The following is a 20,388-nucleotide window of genomic DNA, read 5'->3' as shown; positions in this document are numbered from 1 at the left end:
TAGTGAGTCGAGCGCGGGACACGGTACTGTTATGTTGTGTAGTGTGTAGCTTTGCATGTAGAAGCATTGTTAGTATTCAGGTTGAAGTGTTGCTACAAGTGCTATTACAGTAAAGTGATGACATATGGAAATGGTTCAGAGGAAAGTGCGTCAAGAAGCAACGCAGTGGCGTTAATAACGTATTTATGTGTCCTCTCGTTGCGTGTCGCACAGCATCGATCATACGCGCCGTGTTCGGTCTCCAAGAATGAACAAATGTGAATCAGTAATACTATTTACCACAAAAGAGTGCAATCAAGTCCCAGCGATTTATAGCGAGCGTGAGAACGTGCGTTCGATCATCGCGTTCCGCATCATCAACAATCACCCGCGTCGTGTCGGGTTACGTGTACGCTCGTCTGAATTATATTTTGGACTGTTAATCATCAAGATTGTTAACTGGGATAAACATTTACGATTTAGAGTGTAAACAGTGCAACCTGTGGTTTCCATATCGTCTCAGAATATAGATGTTCATACCAAACATAGGACAGTGTTGTGTTTAAACGTTGAGTGGCTCCCCTAAACCCGCTTGCATTTTTTCGATAGATAATTTCAGGCAAGCCTACAGCCAGCAGCAGTGTGGGGCGGAACAGTACGACCGCCGCGGGATTACCAGGTACGTGGTGTGGACAAGACGCACGGTCACGAAACGACAAACAGTTTAAAGTACCCCACCCATTTGTACTCCCGGGCGTATTACAGTATTTCTGACTAAAAATGGACGACAGAAGGTCCTATGGACATGTGTCCGGAAATGGATGATGTTCTTGCAACGACAACAAATCTTCCCGGAACACGGTACAGAGCTGCAGCGCATCCAAGTCACAACATATGTTCAAAGTGGCCTCCGTGGGACGCAATGCAAGCGTTCATATGTCGCATCATGGATTGCCGCATTCTGTCACACGTTCCTTCCACTATCGTATAGCGTCACAGGCGTCGTGAACACGCTATTGAAGGGTCTGCACATAAGGAATCTGTTCAGCACAGACAACGCTTTTCAGATGCCACCAGAGATAAAAGTCAAGGAAGTTTAAGTACGGTATCTAGCAGGCCATGCTGCAGGGCCTTCGCGTCCTATCCAACGTCTGGCGCAGGTGTTGGTGAGGTGTCGGCGAACTGTAATGCGGAAGTGGCGAGGTCCTCTGTCATGCAGAAACTGCATAACCTATTGTGCCAGAGGCACATTCTCAAGCAGAGTATTCCGTAGGAAGTCCAGGTACATTCCTACGTTGTGGTGTTGTGGAAAAATAACCCGTTATTTGGTCGCCAAGAATCCCTGCCCACACATTGATGCTGAACCGATGTTGATGGGAACCTCAACCATTTCCAGAGTATTGTCTTTAGCCCACAGATGATGATTATGCTGATGGATGATGTCAGTTCTGCTAAAAACTGCTTCGTCGGTAAAGAAGACTGATGATCGAAATCCGTAATTGTGACTGTCTGGAGCAAAGTCTATCGACAAAATCCTTCTCGCAGAGGGAAATCCGCTACTGATAATGCTTGCACTCGTTGCAGGTGATAGGGAAGTAGTGATAGACATAATCGTGCTTTGGCATGCACCATGTTCACAGGCAACTTGCCAAGAGCACGTACTAGGTTTCGTCTGAACCCGGTCATCCAAATCTGGTGCACGCACCGGCCGCCACCTGGTTCCACGTTCGTTTTTCTGCAAGGACCCAAGATCAAATAAATGCCCAAAAAGGGCTTGAAATATTGAGCGATGTGGGTGGTGTCTGTGAGGGTACTTGTTTTGGTATAGGCGTGCTGCCTCTCGACCGTTCCCATCTCGGTTTGTTCCCGACATGAAAAATGGTTCAAATGGCTCTGAGCACTATGGGACTTAACATCTGAGGTCATCAGTCCCCTAGAACTTAGAACTACTTAAACCTAACTAACCTAAGGACATCACACACATCCATGCCCGAGGCAGGATTTGAACCTGCGACCGTAGCGGTAGCGCGGTTCCAGACTGAAGCGCCTAGAACCGCTCGGCCACACCGGCCGGCCCGACATGAAAACTGGATCATTCTGCTGCTTACAGTACGCTGTGTCAATCACACAGCCTGCATCACACAAGGAACACACGGCACGTGGCAAGAGGAATTTGCATTCGTCGGTGCCATCTACCGTGGCAACGATACATTCCCGGACACATGTTCATAGGACCTTTTTTCCTCAATTTCCCGCCAGGAATGCGCCTCTGCAGTTTGTCGGTTCTATTAATGTTCCCCCTGTATAAGAAGCAGTTGACCGACGTGTCGAAACACTAGAAGTGCGTATATTTTATTTTCATTGCGCTGTTTTCCGATTTCGAATAATTAGAGTTGAAAATGGGCATTTAATTAATTGAATCGGAAGATAAAAGCAGTTCAGAATAACAATATTAGACAGGCAAGACACTACGCAGTATCCGACATTTTAGTAAAAGGAGAACAGAGGACAAAGTTATCTTAGCCTGGAGTATAGAACCGAATTCATTTTGTGATAGAAGTTTAGCCACAGAACGCGACAGTACTTGGCTTGTGGTGACATTAATGACGTGAGATCTCGAAGAACTCTACGTACACCGCTGGCTATCAAAACTGAACACCAGGAAGGATAGCAAACAATCGGAATGAGAAATCCACTGCGTAATCTCTCCTTTAATTTGTTTTACTTATTTATTTGTTTAAACCTCTCTTACATCGGCCCAGGATTTCACACATCAATATCTGTTACCTAAGAAATAACAATTTTAATATGACAACTAGAATTAAAATGCTTTGTCTGTCTGAAGTGGCCGTGTGAGGTAATTATACTGACTACGAAATAAAATACTAGATGACATTATCTATCTATCTATCTATCTATCTATCTATCCATCTATCTATCTATCTATCTATCTATCTGTCTGTCTTTCTACATGATTACTCTGCTATTCACAATAAAGTGCCTGGCAGAGGGTTCAATGAACCACCTTCAAGCTGTCTCTCTACCGTTCCACTCTCGAACGGCACGCGGGAAAAACGACCACTTAAATTTTTCTGTGCGAGCCCTGATTTCTCTTATTTTATCGTGATGATCATTTCTCCCTATGTAGGTGGGTGACAACAGAATGTTTTCGCAATCGGAAGAGAAAACTGGTGATTGCCATTTCATAAGATCCCATCGCAACGAAAAACGCCTTGTTTTAATGATTGCCACTTCAATTCACGTATCATGTCTGTGGCACTATCTTCCCTATTTCGCGATAATACAAAACCAGCTGCCCTTCTTTGTACTTTTTCGATGTCATACGTCAGTCACACCCGATGAAGCTCCCACACCGCACAGCAATACTCCCACGTGGTGTAAGCAGTCTCTTTAGTAGACCTGTTGTACCTGTTCTGCCAATGAATCGCAGTCATTGGTTTGCTCTACGCACAATATTATCTATGTGATCGTTCCAATTTAGGTTATTTATAATTGTAATCCCCAAGTACTGAGTTGAATTTACAGCCTTCAGATTTGTGTGACTAATCGCGTAATCGAAATTTAGCTGATTTCTTTTAGTTCAAATGGCTCTGAGCACTATGGGACTTAACTTCTGAGGTTATCAGTCCCCTAGGACTTAGAACTACTTAAACCTAACTAACCTAAGGGTATCACACACACCCATGCCCGAGGCAGGATTCGAACGTGCGACCGTAGCGGTCGCGCGGTTTCTTTCTTTTAGTACTCATGTGAATAACCTCATGCTTTTCCTTAGTCAGGGTCAATTGCCACTTTTCGCAACATACAAATATCTTATCTAAATCATTTTTCAAGTCGTTTTGATCATCTGATAACTTTACATGACGGTAAATGAGTGTATCATCTGCAAATAATCTATGACGGCTACTGAGATTGTCTCCTATGTCGTTAATATAGATCAGGAACAATAGAGGGCCTATAACACTTCCTTGGGGAACGCCGGATATTACTTCTGTTTTACTCGATGATTTTCCGTCTGTTACTACGAACTGTGACCTTTCTGACAGGAAATCACGAATCCAGTAGCACAACTGAGGCGATACTCCGTAGGCACGCAGTTTGATTAGAAGACGCTTGTGAGGACGGTGTCAAAAGCTTTCTGGAAATCTAAAAATATGGAATCAATTAGACATCCCTTGTCGATAGCACTTATTACTTCATGAGTATAAAGTGCCTGTTGTGTTTCACAAGAACGATATTTTTCTGAAACCGTATGACTATGTGTCAATAAATCGTTTTCTTCGAGGTACTTCATAATGTTCGAATACAGTATATGTTCCAAAACTCTTGTGCTACTGCAGCTCCTGCCATTAATAGTAATAATAATAATAATAATAAGATTACATGCTGGATAACCACAGCGACTGCATAGAAGCGATGGAAAAAACAGATGCCTATAAATATCTAGGATACAGACAAAAAATAGAAATAGATAATACAAATATTAAAGAAGAACTAAAAGAAAAATATAGACAAAGACTAACAAAAATACTGAAAACAGAATTGACAGCAAGAAACAAGACAAAAGCTATAAATACTTATGCTATACCAATATTGACCTACTCATTTGGAGTAGTGAAATGGAGTAACACAGACCTAGAAGCACTCAATACACTTACACGATCACAATGCCACAAATATAGAATACATCACATACATTCAGCAACGGAAAGATTCACATTAAGCAGAAAGGAAGGAGGAAGGGGATTTATCGACATAAAAAACCTACATTATGGACAGGTAGACAATTTAAGAAAATTATTTATAGAACGAGCAGAAACTAGCAAAATACACAAAGCAATCACTCGTATAAATACTTCGGCTACACCACTGCAACTTCATAACCACTTCTACAACCGTTTAGATCACATAACATCAACAGACACGAAGAAAATAAATTGGAAAAAGAAAACACTACATGGCAAGCACCCGTATCATCTAACACAGCCACACATCGATCAAGACGCATCCAACACATGGCTAAGAAAAGGCAATATATACAGTGAGACGGAAGGATTCATGATTGCAATACAGGATCAAACAATAAACACCAGATATTACAGCAAGCATATTATTAAAGATCCCAATACCACAACAGATAAATGCAGACTTTGCAAACAACAAATAGAAACAGTAGATCACATCACAAGCGGATGTACAATACTAGCAAATACAGAATACCCCAGAAGACATGACAACGTAGCAAAAATAATACATCAACAGCTTGCCTTACAACATAAACTTATAAAACAACACGTTCCCACATACAAGTATGCACCACAAAGTGTACTGGAGAATGATGAATTCAAATTATACTGGAACAGAACCATTATAACAGATAAAACAACACCACATAACAAACCTGACATCATACTCACCAATAAAAAGAAGAAATTAACACAACTAATCGAAATATCCATACCCAATACAACAAATATACAGAAGAAAACAGGAGAAAAAATTGAAAAATACATCCAACTGGCTGGGGAAGTCAAGGACATGTGGCATCAGGATAAAGTTGACATTATACCAATTATACTATCAACTACAGGAGTCATACCACACAATATCCACCAGTACATCAATGCAATACAGCTACATCCAAACTTATATATACAACTACAGAAATCTGTAATTATTGATACATGTTCAATTACCCGAAAGTTCCTAAATGCAATATAACACATACCATACAGTTAAAAGGAAGTGACGCTTGATCAAGGTCCGCGTCACTTTCCATTTTTAACCAGACTTAACGTCTGAGAAAGTAAAGAAATAATAATAATAATAATGGTAGTGGCAGATATACGAAAAAATTATAGGTATACAAAATTTCCTGATATAGCGAGCTCTAGGAAAAGAAGGTTTCCTAGTGGAAGTGAGGAAGATCAGATTGGAAAGAGGGATGTACAAGGGTAAGGAGTGCATACAGGGACGATAGTAATCATTATTATTGCTTTGGTTGATACGTTATTAACTGCACGCTGGAGATGTTACTTATTTCTCTAATATAATGAGAGAGTTTGTTCCATAGTCGGGATCCTGCTGCTGAGAAGGACATCGGACATGGCTGAACTATGGAGTGGGACAGAAAGGGTTTTGCTCTGATCGGAAAGACTCTTTCTGTCGTGTTGTTCAGGCAAGAGCCTTAAGATTAACGAGAGATATCGGGGACAGAGCTCACTGATAAGACAGTAGAGGAGACAGAGGGTATGAAAATCTCTGTGCTTGTCTGCACGAAGCCACGGTAGCTGTGAATATGATAGTTAAATGTGATAAAAGAGTCGAACATTACAGACATCACGAATACAGGCATTCATAACTAGTTCCAGGCGCCGTGAACTTTCCTGGGAAAGGCCTTACAGGACAACATCCCTGTAATCAATAACAGGAACTATAAGTGTTTGTACAAGTTTCTTTTTCAGATGAAGAAGGAACAGAATCATATTTTTGGAGGGCATGGAGAGTTGCTGCTGCCTTCTCACACTTTGCAGTTGTGTGCTCAGCCCCATTTAGATTTCCGTCTGGTGTTAAAGATGGTAGGCATTTCCGATATTTGGGGCTAATGGGCCTAAAAATGACCAACCAGTACCACTTGGGTTTTGCATGGGTTGATATTGAACTCTGTCCGTCCCCGGTAGCTGAGTGGTCAGCGCGACAAAATATCAATCCTAAGGGGCCCGGGTTCGATTCCCGGCTGGGTCGGAGATTTTCTCCGCTGATGGAATAGTTGTTGTGTTGTCCTAATCATCATCATTTCATCCCCATCGACGCGCAAGTCGCCGAAGTGGCGTCAAATCGAAAGAACTGTCTAGCCGACGGGAGGCTCTAGTCACACGTCTAGCATCTTGAACCCTATATCCTACACACATTTTGATAATGTACACAGGAAGGGTATGAGTTTCCTGATACCTGTCTTCAGGTTTATACGTTTGGCACTTAGATACAACTGGATGTCTCAGCGTACGTATGGTATCTGCAGTAGGACAAAGCTCATTACACGTCATATACGTACAATGAGAAGAGTGTAGGACCCAAAACCGAAGCCTGGGGGATGCTAGATACTACTTGCCTCTACTGTGACGTTACGGCGCTGGACATGACGCATTGCTGGCGAGCCGTCAGTTGTGAACGAAACCATTGCACTGCACTTGGCGATAAAGTTATGCAGAATATAAATAATATATCCCAATCTACTTCGTGTCGTTCGCTAGGACGTAGTACAGCTCATACGAATTAGACGCTTATTGCATACCGTCAAGTGGTGGTGCAATTTTAATGGTCAACAGTGTATTGGTAAACAAATTTGCAGCTATAAAGTCTCGTATACCCGTCTACTATTTTTGCTTAAAAAATGTCCCTAGAAATTATACTTGTCATCGCCTTTACGCCATCGTAGTTCAGTGGTCACCGCGGCCGACTGCCATGCGGAGGATCCGGGTTTGATTCCCTGCACTGCCAGAGATTCTTTTTTTGCTTGTTGAGAGGGCTGGAATGGGACGTATTCAGCCTCGTGATACCAACTGAGGAGCTACGTGACAGAGTGGTAGCGGCTCCGGGTTACGAAAACTGACAAAAACCGCTGAGCTGACCCCACGCCCTCCATATCGCAACCAATGATTCCATTGCTGGAGGATGACACGGCGTCGGCTGGTACCGATGTGTCCACCAAGACCTTTGAATAGCGAGTATTGACTCTGTTTACGTTAATAATCTAGCTGTTGTAGTGTGGACAAGACGTGGAATGTTATGTGAAGGCAATATTGTAGTTTTTGTCGTTTCTGCTGTAATTGCTCGACGAAAATACTTATTGACATTAACTGCGTACAGTTTTGTGATTTTTTCATAATGAACTTTCTTTCAAAAAACAAAATAAATTTTGGATGACTTCCACCCTGACGAAATAATTTAAAGTCTGGAAGTAACCATTCATGTATCGACTCCGAAATTAATGGTTTTTCCGAGTAGTTACTCTTTAGCGCGAACGTCACCGAATTAGTGTTCAAAAATTTCATTAAAATATTCTGAACGCTACAGGCATCGACGCAGGTAACTTCACAGTATTTGTGTTAACACATGTTGAAACGTAACAATTCAATTCGGTTAAGAACAATGTAAATCTGATTAGTTTTCGAACATCTGAGTTGAATGACTGTTTCCTTGAACTGATTTATTTCACTTTAGTTAAGTTACATATGTGATTTCTCTTAAAGCCGAAAACATTTTTTACATTTATTTTTTACTTTTATTTTCATAGTGAGAAGGATAATGCCCCAACCACAATTTCACATAACAGAAGAATATGGATAGAAAATATGGCCGGAAGCTCAAAGTTCTATGTCGGCAGCGGTGTCTTCAGATGTTTGTCGGAGAAGGGCAGGGGAAGGTAGCGACGGCTGCCTGTTTAGGAAACGTGCCTGACGTGGTTTACGGAAACCACGGAGACGTAAACTAGAGTGACCCGACACATATTTGAACACCGCCCCTCACGCATTAAGATCCAGTACCTTAACCACTGTACCGAGTCGTTCGAAACACTATGCCTTGGAACACAGCTCCTGTACGCTTTTGAACGTTTCAGCTGCCCATCCAAGTGGTGTATTTCTATCAAGACTCATTTAGCGATACTAAGACATAATGTGAAGCACTAAGCAAAAAATAAAATCCTTACTCTCGAATGATACCGAGTTTTGTACGTGTTCATGAGAACGAATGGAAACAATTCTTCAGCAGTAACGACAAAAAGGAAAAATATGTTTAAATTAGTATAAAAGGTGGACCCTACATAGTATCAACCGAGATGCTATAAGGAATTAATTCCATTGGCGGAAAGTGAAGAATCGAAGAAGTCACGCGCTCTTAGAATTTCTGATACCTTCATCACTGGTGCCTATTGGTTGCAACACTTAATGGGCATATATTCAGATGAGCAATGACATGGTAAATGGGTCACGCAGCCGTCCTGCAATGAGCGGTCTTCACTCCCATATTGTACGCCAACAATTTATCTAAACTTATCTGCTGTCAACTGCATATTTTTTTAATACGCAAACGATATATGCCTCTGCTCAAAGGTCACAACTTTTAAGGATACATGCATAAAAAAAGTTAGCAATACACTCCCTAAAATCACAAGGAGTGTTGTTTACTCGCAAGCGTGTACAACAACTTTCCCTGCGAATGACGTAGACTCCGTAGAAAGTCGATACGATATCAACAACCTTTACTGTACGATTCCTGGGACTAATCTTCGACTCATGGCTGACGCGATGTGTTTACATCAGACATTCTTCCGGGGTTGGAGCAAGCGATAAGCGTCCTCTGTGCGGTTTGGTAGAGTGCGCAATAAAGTCAGTGTTCTTACCCAGTATCTATCTCTGAAGGGACCTCAACAAGTTTACAGCGAGATATTTTACTACAGTGACATCAAAGCAGAACTTCAAAGTTAGACAAAATGCAATACGCTGTTTTGGAATTTTGATCCGAGCGACGTCTTCATCTTCCACCAGTGCTCCGCCCTTGGAAGAAGGGAAAGTGCCTCTCCAAATTCGGTGACAGTAACTTGCTCATAAATATATACTGTGAAGAGTATAAACCCTTTGGTCCCTCACCTGTTCAGAAATTAGTAGCCTTGCAGAAGGTTATTCTGGCAAATTGTCGTTTCATTCTTGGAACAAAAAGCACGCTGGTAAATAGTAATCCAAACTTAACAGGAACTCTTCTCAAGTTCACTGGTCTAACCAGAACTATGAGATACCTTTCTCGCACCAGTTTGCTTTCTGCTACATCCATATGTTGCCTAAACGGGAAACGTCAAATACTGGCACCATTTTTGCGACAACAGACAACAGACTGACCTGACCGGGTCGAAAACAAATGGTCACCCATTACAGGTCTCTCCTTCTTTCGTTCTGATTCCCAAAGATAACGGCCATGAACCGTCCCTCAGAACACGTCAGTGTTTGCCGCAGAGGCGGTGGCCGTCGTGTAAGCTCTTCGGTTTGTCTGGCCGCTAGAACTAAGTGACGTCAGTATCATATCTCACTCCGTAAATGTGCTGTCGGCTTACAGCAATGCGGCGAGATAACGAAATTCACCTTATGACCTTAAGGCGGAAGGAGGTTAAGTTACAGAGGTACGACCTTCTGTGTGTGCTTTTTCTGGAAACTAGCGCCCCAAAAGACTAAACAATACGAGTACAGTGACATCATGAAGGACGCAACGCCCTGTGGGCAATTACTTATCCCCAATTTCGATGTATTCGACCACATTTCCGAACTTAAATCGAAGGCGTATCATGTCGGAAGAAAAGTGGTAATAAATAGTACTGTAATCTGCAATTTATCGTCTCCAAAGAACATCATTTACGTTTTGGACATCCGGTAGACCGCATGACAAGTATGCGGTTTGATCAACGATTCCGCAAATCGTTCGTTCTATTGAACCACAGATTGCGATGTAAATCGCCTATTACTTTTCCTGTGAGCAGTGCCGTGGATAGTAAGTCACTTTACACTACTAAGTATACTGAACACCAATCTCCCACTAGTATCACCACTTTCGTCGCATCAGAAAGATAAGCAATTACGTAAAACATAAACTCCGTTCACAAGCCCTGGGGGACCGAATGGGGTCCGACCGGCCGCCGTGTCATCCTCAGACCACAGGCGTCACCGGATGCGGATACGGAGGAGCATGTGGCCAGCACACTGCTTTCCCGACCGTATGCCAGTATCCGAGACCGGAGCCGCTACTTCTCAGTCAAGTAGCTCCTCAGTTTGCCTCACAAGGGCGGAGTGCACTCCGCTTGCCAACAGCGCTTGGCAAACCGGTTGGTCACCCATCCAAGTGCTAGCCCGGCCCGACAGCGCTTAACTTGGGTGATTTGACAGGGACCGGTGTTACCACTGCGGCATGGCAAGCAATTACGTAAAGAACGAAAATGGGCATATGAAGTGATTTAATCTGCATATGTAATCGTTTATTTTTAAACGAACAAGTTTTGTATGATCCCATGGTTCAAAATGGCTCTGAGCACTATGGGACTTAACATCTTAGGTCATCAGTCCCCTAGAACTTAGAACTACTTAAACCTAACTAACCTAAGGACATCACACACAACCATGCCCGAGGCAGGATTCGAACTTGCGACCGTAGCAGTCTCGCGGTTCCGGACTGCAGCGCCTAGAACCGCACGGCCACCAAGGCCGGCTGATCCCATGGCCTGCTGTATCAAACTACAGTACCATATTCACATATTCTTTAATTTTTATCTTATCGATTCGATTTATTTCTACATTTGCTCATTACCCCCAAGCATCTTCGGATCTGTGAGTGTAAATTACAATAAATGACAACAGAATCAAGTAAAATTAATAATTAAAACGTAACTTTTAACATGGTAGCTTATATTCATGGTCTTCATGTTAACACCGTAAAGATTGAAAGCTCCGCTCAGCACCATCGTCTACACAAAGCTCAGTGTGATGGAGGGGCAATTTTTCATCACACGATTTTAAGCACAAATGGGAAAAGTTACATCTCACTGGGAAAGTAAAAACCGTATCGGTATACTCAAACAATTGTGGTAGCTTGTACAATGTACTTACATATTTTCATTTATTTATTTATTTATTTTTTGTCCACGAAGAAATTTTCCCATGTGACATGAATAACATCCATCTTTGTACATATCAGTATTGCTGTTACTCTGCCAAAAATATGTGGTAATATAATCCCAGTTGTAAGAGGGTTCATAGACCTGCCCGAAGAGCTTGCACTAACAATTGCATACCCAATTCACACCATTTTGTGTTAACGTTGAAGCTATATCGAGCACAAAAGTTGTGACGTGTTGCCATCAAGGCAACGAATATGAGCTCTCACGATGAACGTTTAGTTTTAGTGATTAAGTTTACCCGATGCTGTTGTTATGTATACCGCATTAGCTGCAATACGCGGTGCTGCCCATGTCAGAATATAGGACACGTTTGGTGGCGTAAGGACCATTAGGACCGTTCTCTTTATCAGATATATACAGACGTATATTCCATTAAACGTAAGACGTATATAATTTGTTCAAAATTAATTAATGATGATGCGATTAAATTTTATTATTATTGAAATCAAACAAGTCAGAATCAAAAGTCACTTAATTTAACAGGAAACTTAATTTTTATTGTTTAAAAATATTTACATTTACATTTCTTCACAGTACTTGCTTATGCACCACATTTGCTGTTTTATTGTTCATACTACAAATAAACAAATTTTGAGGTAATCCGAGTCTTGAGTACGCGACGTATAACTGGCCGTGTGAAAGGCACGATTCCCTTAACTTAACGCCACAATATCGGAATGGTTGCCCCTGTGCGTTGTTGATGGTCATGCAGCAAGCCAACTTTACTGGAAACTTGAATAGCTTTAAACTGAAGGACATTACAGTTGACATGAAAGGTATTCTCGTTGTAAATGCCATCTGCCAGTTTTCTTTGCCAGTCAGTATACTGACTTCGATGATGTTATTCTGTAGGTGTGTCATGCAGAGTCTTGGACCATTACACAGTTTCGGCGAATTCAGATTCCGCAGTAAAATGACTGCCGAGCAAACCCTCAATTTGAGGCACTGTAACAGATTCCTGGAACTTCCAACGAATTTAAATATTCAGTAGGAAAATTTACAATTTCATTTTCGTCAGGGTGCTATCGATCGACAAGTAAATTTTCTCTGTCGCCGGAACATCTCTTGAACGGTATTGTTCACGTGCTAACAATTCATTATTCGTCGCTAGAATAACTCGCTCGTGCAACCATTCTGAAGTGGTATAATATTCGATAATATCTGGGTTTATTTCCTTTATGAATTGTTCAAGTTACTCAGCGATGTGAGACAACTCATTTTTCAGTACAATTTGACCAGAATTTTCGTCTGTTGGATAGGAGCCTTCTTCTATTTGAGAAAGCTTTTCGACAAATTCTAGGGTACTTTCGTCTCCCGAGATTTGTGTTCTCCTATTTGTTGTTAACTTGATTATTTTTACGTTCTGCTTTATGAACAGCTTTCTAAATCAGGCTTTTAGCTTGTTAGCTGGCGTCAATTTCAGAAGGACAGGCAGCGTTTGACAATATTAGAACACACCTCCCATTAAACTGAGATTATCTCCTAAGTTCTGGAGTGTTCTATTCAGTGCTTCCAAAGACTCCCTGTAGGCCACTGTGCTTTCGTCCCATATGACGACCATACACTCTTTCCGTATTTGTCCACGTGCAGATGATTTTGCTGTGTTTCATACTGTACAACACTCGGATACATTCGAAATTGAAGAAATTTCGCAACAATTTAGCCTTAAACATTCTAAAATTTTTTGAATATTTTAGAATTTTCTACGAGAGTAAATTTTGGAACTTGATAAAAAACGACTTTGAGAAACTACCCATAAGCACAGTATGCGAGAAAACGATTTTTGCCACCCACACTCACGCACTTCCACCCACTGCGATCATTTCCCCTATTAACAGCAGGAGACCAAGGGTTATCAATCATCTCAACAGCGAGTGGGTAGCAGTTGGTGGTCATGGAGGGAAGTGCGTCTTTACGTACACACACTTGGCTTTTATGAATACGTTATGATTTTTCACCCACTGATGTAAGAACGCCAGAGTCTGGGGTGAAGTTAGTAATAAATCAAGCAATTCGCAGTCTATGGCCGTTTATCTTCTTTTTCCTGGTCTTATCCCGCATCTTCAGCTGTTGGCATGTTATTGCGGATTTTGCAACGTTAGGGGCAGAGAGAGGCTGGATGCCCTTCCTGTAGCCACCTCTTCCTTCCTCACTCGCCCTCCTTATCCCTGGATGGAATTTGCGCACCCCATTAGTGTTACCCCTCGTGAAAGTTCGCGGACGTTTTCGAAATGTTTGAAATCATATAAGTCCGGTGGGACTTAGATACCAGTCGGGTATTCACCTAGTCTGATATGGGGAACCACGTAAAAATCTCATCTAGGCCGGCCAGCCCCCGTCATTAATTCTCTCAGGGGCGGGAGCGCCTCCCTGAATCCCGGAAGTAGCGTGCGGTTATATCAAGTCGTGATGCTCATGTGAGTAATACTATCAAGGGTAGCACCGCTAAGGGATGCCGGAATTGCAGTACATTACCAGGTCCCGTTCCCCGGGTGGAGTTGGTTTCCAGAAAACTATTTCTCCACTTTCTTATTTCTTCTTTCTTCTTAAAGCTGAACACAGATTTTTAATTTCCTGTTACCAGTTACATGTATTTTCTTGTCAAAAATTACGTATGCTGGATGTAAAGGAATGTAAACAATAAAAGAGCAGCCAAAAGAAAGCCACAAAGCCCCATCTCCAAGTGGTGTAGCATGGGCAACGGTTTCCGCCGCCACAGCTGCGTAATGGAGTCCTGTAGCGCGGTGGGGGCCGTGAGGGGAGTGCGTGGAGCACTACGAACCAAATGACAGGCCTTAGGTGAAGAAATGCAGCTCCGAAAAAAAGCAGCTATTCGGGCGGGTCACCTGTGGCCGTATCTGCACATTAATTTAATTAATTCGTATTAGCTGGTTGGAAAAACTTTTAACAGAAAAATCAATGGAATAAATTGTGACGGAGGACACTAGATTTTTTGTTTTGTTTCTGGCTACTGTAGCCAGTGAAACCACATTTCTGAACGACCGCGGACAGTAAAGTTTGTGTAATTCTTGTTTATAGAAATTTGCGCTGTCACATCGTCTCACACGGAATGGAAGAATACGATAGCGTAATTCTGGTGTGCAGTCGCTCGTTTTCGCTTAGAATGGAAAAACATGATGGTAAACGAGATAGTGAGACAAAGTGCAGTGAGCAGGTGGTAGAGCTGTGCTCAACCAAAACTACGGTTCGGTAGTTTTGGTACACTACATAAATCGTGTAGTAAACGGTAGAATTACCGGTACGATTTTTAAAACTGGTAGGAAAGGAAACGTCAGTGAATATGAGGGGCGAACGACTTCTCTTTGTACTTTTGTTTGTTTAGTCGGCTATTTTTCACATAATTAGAACTGCGTAATTTATCCCCTTACAGAACATGAATTATTTTAAAATTAATATAGTTGATCGCGTAACTTTTGCGCTTTTATGGAACCAAAGCAATTACTTTTCACGTATGTACACTTCACATGCATAAACATAAGGTATATAAAATTGTTTTTGCTTTATGAAGAACAGAATGTTCTTCGCGATGACCAAAGTCAGCACTTTCCCGTTGTTATCGGTATATCTGAACGTTGTTTATGAATAACAGAAACATGTTTTACACTGGATGTTCCACGATTTATGTTACACACTTCCAGAGGTTGTAGAGGGGACTTACTAGATCAAGTTTTACACAGAAACCTATGTCCGGAAACGCCATCCACCGACGCTACAGAGCATCAAACGAATTGGCGCCGGCCCCTATGAATGTATGTACATGCAGGGTGATTCTGTAATGATGTTACAAGCTTTCTAGGATGATGGAGAGGATAAATGTATCAATTTGAGTGCAGAGTCTCTGTACCGGAAACGAACGAATCGATGGGCATAAGCGAAAATCGTTCTGATTCCTTCGACAGTAGAATACATGTACTGGTTCTGTTGTAGCTAAGGCTGTAGGGCAAGGAGCTTCCAGAGGTGGTAGTATGGACCAAACCAAAGAAAAAATGTCCAGTAAACAGGGGCTCTAAAATGCATACCTTTAGACTTATGAGCATTTATTAATCTTCGCTACTCTATTGAGCAAGTGCTCATAGGGCATGTTCAGTAGAATTTTTCTTGTTTTTGTCCACCCTACCATCTTCGAAAGTTGCTTACACTACAGTCTTAGCAACAACAGTACGAGTACATGTATTCCACTATCAGAGATATCAGAACGGTTTTCTCTTCTAGCTACTGACAAGTTGGTTTCCGGTGCAACGACCCTTAACTCAAATTGATACATTTATCTTTCTCCATCATCCTAGAAAGTTTGTAACGGAATCACAGAATCACCCTGACACATATATCTTTAGAGGCGCCGGCGCCGATAACTTTGACGTTCTGTGGCGTCGCTGGATGACATTTCCAGAAATGTACAACATTGCAGTGCCTGTGTTATTCTAATGACGATGCAATGTTCCTTTGGACATGCAGCCACTGTGGCGACAGCAGCGGTTACGAAACACGTGAAATTAATTTTCAGTTGCGAATAAAAACTACCATCAGCTGTAGAATGGAATGCCGACAGTGAAAATTTGTGCCAGACCGGGTCCCGAACCCGGATTTCCCGCTCATCGCGATCGGTCGCCTTACCTTTTTTTTTTTTTTATCGTTATGTTTGGTCGTTGCGGACGTCACATGACATCCGTTCAAGTTCGCTTGTTGATCCTTCCACTCCGTTTTTTCTTACAGAGGCCAACCAGCTCTCTGACCGAACACGCTGAGCTGCCGTGCCGGCTTCCATTTGGCTATCCGTGCACGACTCACGGCCGGAACCAAACTTCCGTGTGTCGTCAATAACGCGTCTACGCCAAATGGTAAGGCGACCGCTCGCGATGAGTGGGAAATCCGGGTTCGAGTCCTGGACCGGCACAAATTTTCGTTGTCGTCATTACATTCCACAGATGATGGTAGTCCTTATTAGCAACTGCGAATTCATTTCATGTGTTTCCAGACATGGGTTCGTACATAAAACATAATATACTAAGTCCCCTCTACAATCTCTTCAAGTATGTAACACCCTGTATAAGTTCGAGGAAGTACTGAAGTAATGTTTGATACTGTATGTTTTGTAGTTTTTTTTATTTTGCCATTTTTTTGAGTAAAATGTGTTTTCTAGTGCTATAAGATAAATCTGTATTTTTGTTAATTTTTGCTGCAACTTACCTCTCACACGGCAAATCAAACATTTTCAATTGAAATCTGAATTAAATACTGGCAATTTTAGTTTTACTGTAAATACTGTTCATTCTTAAGCAACAGACAGGAGCATAACAATGTAGACCAAAAATATTTCGTAGGTTACTCAGACCTTTATACACTAATGGCCATTAAAATTGCTACACCAATAAGAAATGCAGATGATAAACGGGTATTCATTGGACAAATATATTATACTAGAACTGACATGTGATAACATTTTCACGCAATTTGGGGGCATAGATCCTGAGAAATCAGTACCCAGAACAACCACCTCTGGCCGTAATAACGGCCTTCATACGCCTGGGCATTGAGTCAAACAGAGCTTGGATGGCGTGTACAGGTACAGCTACCGATATAGCTTCAATACGACAGCACAGTTCATCAAGAGTAGTGACTGGCGTATTGTGACGAGCCAGTTGCTCGGTCACCATTGACCAGACGTTTTCAATTAATGAGCGATCTGGAGAATGTGTTGGCCAGGGCAGCAGTAGAACATTTTCTGTATCCAGAAAGGCCCGTACAGGACCTGCAACATGCGGTCGTGCATTGTCCTGCTGAAATGTAGGGTTTGACAGTGGTCGAATGAAGGGTAGAGCCACGGGTCGTAACACATCTGAAATGTAACGTCCACTGTTCAAAGTGCAGTCAATGCGAACAAGAGATGACCGAGACGTGTAACCAATGGCACCCCATACCATCAGGCCGGGTGATACGCCAGTATGGCGATGACGAATACACGCTTCCAATGTGCGTTCACCGCGATGTCACCAAACACGGATGTGACCATCATGATGCTGTAAACAGAACCTGGATTCATCTGAAAAAATGACGTTTTGCCGTTTGTGCACCCAGGTTCGCCGTTGAGTACACCATCGCAGGCGCTCCTGTCTGTGATGCTGCGTCAAGGGTAACCGCAGCCACGGTCTCCGAGCTGATAGTCCATGCTGCTGCAAACGTCGTCGAACTGTTCGTGCAGGTGGTTGTCGTCTTGCAAACTTCTCCATCTGTTGACTCACGGATCGAGACGTGGCTGTACGATTCGTTACAGCCAAGTGGATAAGATGCCTGTCATCTCGACTGCTAGTGATACGAAGCCATTGGGATCCAGCACGGCGTTCCGTATTACTCTCCTGAACCTACCGATTCCATATTCTGCTAACAGTCATTGGATCTCGACCAACGCGAGCAGCAATGTCGCGATGCGATAAACCGCAATTGCGATAGGCTACAATCCGACCTTTATCAAAGTCGGAAACGTGATGGTACGCATTTCTCCTCCTTACACGAGGCATCACAACAACGTTTCACCAGGCAACGCCGGTCGACTGCTATTTGTGTATGAGAAATCGGTTGGAAACTTTCCTCATATCAGGGCGTTGTAGGAGTCGCCACTGGCGCCAACCTTGTGTGAATGCTCTGAAAAGCTAATCATTTGCATATCACAGCATCTTCTTCTTGTCGGTTAAATTTCGCGTCTGTAGCACGTCATCTTCGTGGTGTAGCAATTTTGATGGCCAGTAGCGTATATCCTCACGTAGTTTCGAGACAGTTCATTGCATACGTAATAAAAAAAGCGATCGATATGAGGTAACACCTTATACGAATGCAACACACCAAACGTACAGGTAACGCGGGTTCGATCTTAACTGACCAAAGCTGCTAGGAAACTTACGGTTAATTACGGTAGCCTGCAGTAGTTTTACAACTCTAGTAGATGGCTGATAGTCTGGAAACTGACGAGTGTCGTCCTGGGGAGTGAGTACTCACCGTGCCGCCGTCGATGTACAAGTGCTCCGCCTGACCGCCCCCTGCAGGCTTGCCCACGGCCGCGCGCAACGTCGCGGCGGCCAGCGCCCCGACCAGCGCACGCACGACCACAGCTGCCCTCATGGAGCGCACTGACTGTCACTCCGCACACCTGCACACCACGGCACTGCACAGCACCCACCACAGTGCACACACGCGCCGCGTCCACCTCCGGCGGAAGGTGGCAGCCAACTGACCGCACGCACAGGGAGCCTGCCTCGTCCCGCCTCCTGCCACTGGCGACAATCGCGCCCCTGGCGGCGTCCGCCTCCGATCGACGCCGCTGGTACCGGCGGCTGCGTCACTCGTTCCGCACTCGAGCTTAAAAGCTCCGAAAGCATTCACAGTTCCATTCCGTGCTGCATCGACAAGACAGATTACACTGATGTGCCAAAACATTATGACCAATGCCCACAGCGAGGTGGAATGCCTCCTGGTGGTGTTGTGGGCACGTGACGCAGTAAGGAAACAGTGTAAACGCAAGAGACGCGAATGGGCAGCTATTTCCCCACAGTCGTTAAATGAACAAAGTAAGAGCATATGGACTATCAGATCAATTGTGTGATTGGATTGAAGAGTTCCTAGATAACAGAAAGCAGCATGTCATTCTCAATGTAGAGAAGTCTTCCGAAGTAAGAGTGATTTCAGATGTTCCGCAGGGGAGCGTCGTAGGACCGTTGCTATTCACAATGTACATAAATGACCTTGTGGATAACATCGGAAGTTCACTGAGGCTTTTTGCGGATGATGCTGTGGTACATCGAGAGGTTGTAACAATGGAAAATTGTACTGAAATGCAGGAACGAATTGACTCATGGTGTGGGGAATGGCAATTGATTCTCAATGTAGACAAGTGTAATGTGCTGCGAATACATAGAAAGAAAGATGCTTTATCATTTAGCTACAATATAGCAGGTCAGCAACTGGAAGCTGTTAATTCCATAAATTATCTGGGAGTAGGCAGTAGGAGTGATTTAAAATGGAATGATCATATAAAGTTGATCGTCAGTAAAGCGGATGCCAGACTGAGATTCATCGGAACAATCCTAAGGAAATGTAATCCGAAAACAAAGGAAGTAGGTTACAGTACACTTGTTCGCCCACTGCTTGAATACTTCTCAAGAGTGTGGGATCCGTACCAGATAGGGTTGATAGAAGAGATAGAGAAGATCCAACGGAGAGCAGCGCGCTTCGTTACAGGATCATTTAGTAATAGCGAAAGCGTTACGGAGATGATAGATAAACTCCAGTGGAAGACTCTGCAGGACAGACGCTCAGTAGCTCGGTACGGGCTTTTGTTAAAGTTTCGAGAACATACCTTCACCGAGGAGTCAAGCAGTATATTGCCCCCTCCTACGTATATCTCGCCAAGAGACCATGAGGATAAAATCAGAGAGATTAGAGCCCACATAGAGGCATACCGACAATCTTTCTTCCCACGAACAATACGAGACTGGAATAGAAGGGAGATCCGATAGAGGTACTCAAAGTACCCTCCGCCACACAGCGTCAGGTGCCTTGCGGAGTATGGATGCAGATGTAGATTATGCCGAAGATATGAGCTCAAAATGCCGAAATCCACCGATGTAAGCGGTTTTATGGCCCTGCGGCTGGAAACG

The 20,388-nt window shown here is 43.1% G+C and overlaps 1 protein-coding gene across 1 annotated transcript in view; it reads right to left on the bottom strand.

Moving 5' to 3' along the window:
• Positions 1 to 18,919, bottom strand: part of LOC124715789 (matrix metalloproteinase-2-like) — a 912,762-nt gene extending 893,843 nt beyond the window's left edge. Inside the window, exon 1 of the mRNA XM_047243123.1 lies at positions 18,731 to 18,919. Coding sequence (XP_047099079.1) covers positions 18,731 to 18,853 — 123 coding nt within the window. The 5' untranslated portion in view covers positions 18,854 to 18,919. The remainder of the gene's footprint in view (positions 1 to 18,730) is intronic.
• Positions 18,920 to 20,388: the final 1,469 nt, after the last annotated feature.

This window comes from Schistocerca piceifrons, chromosome 1, assembly GCF_021461385.2.
Source record: "Schistocerca piceifrons isolate TAMUIC-IGC-003096 chromosome 1, iqSchPice1.1, whole genome shotgun sequence".
In the NCBI taxonomy this organism is placed as follows: domain Eukaryota; kingdom Metazoa; phylum Arthropoda; class Insecta; order Orthoptera; family Acrididae; genus Schistocerca; species Schistocerca piceifrons.
The sequence above is the reverse complement of the archived record's forward strand: the minus strand, read 5'-3'. Positions and strand labels throughout refer to the sequence as shown.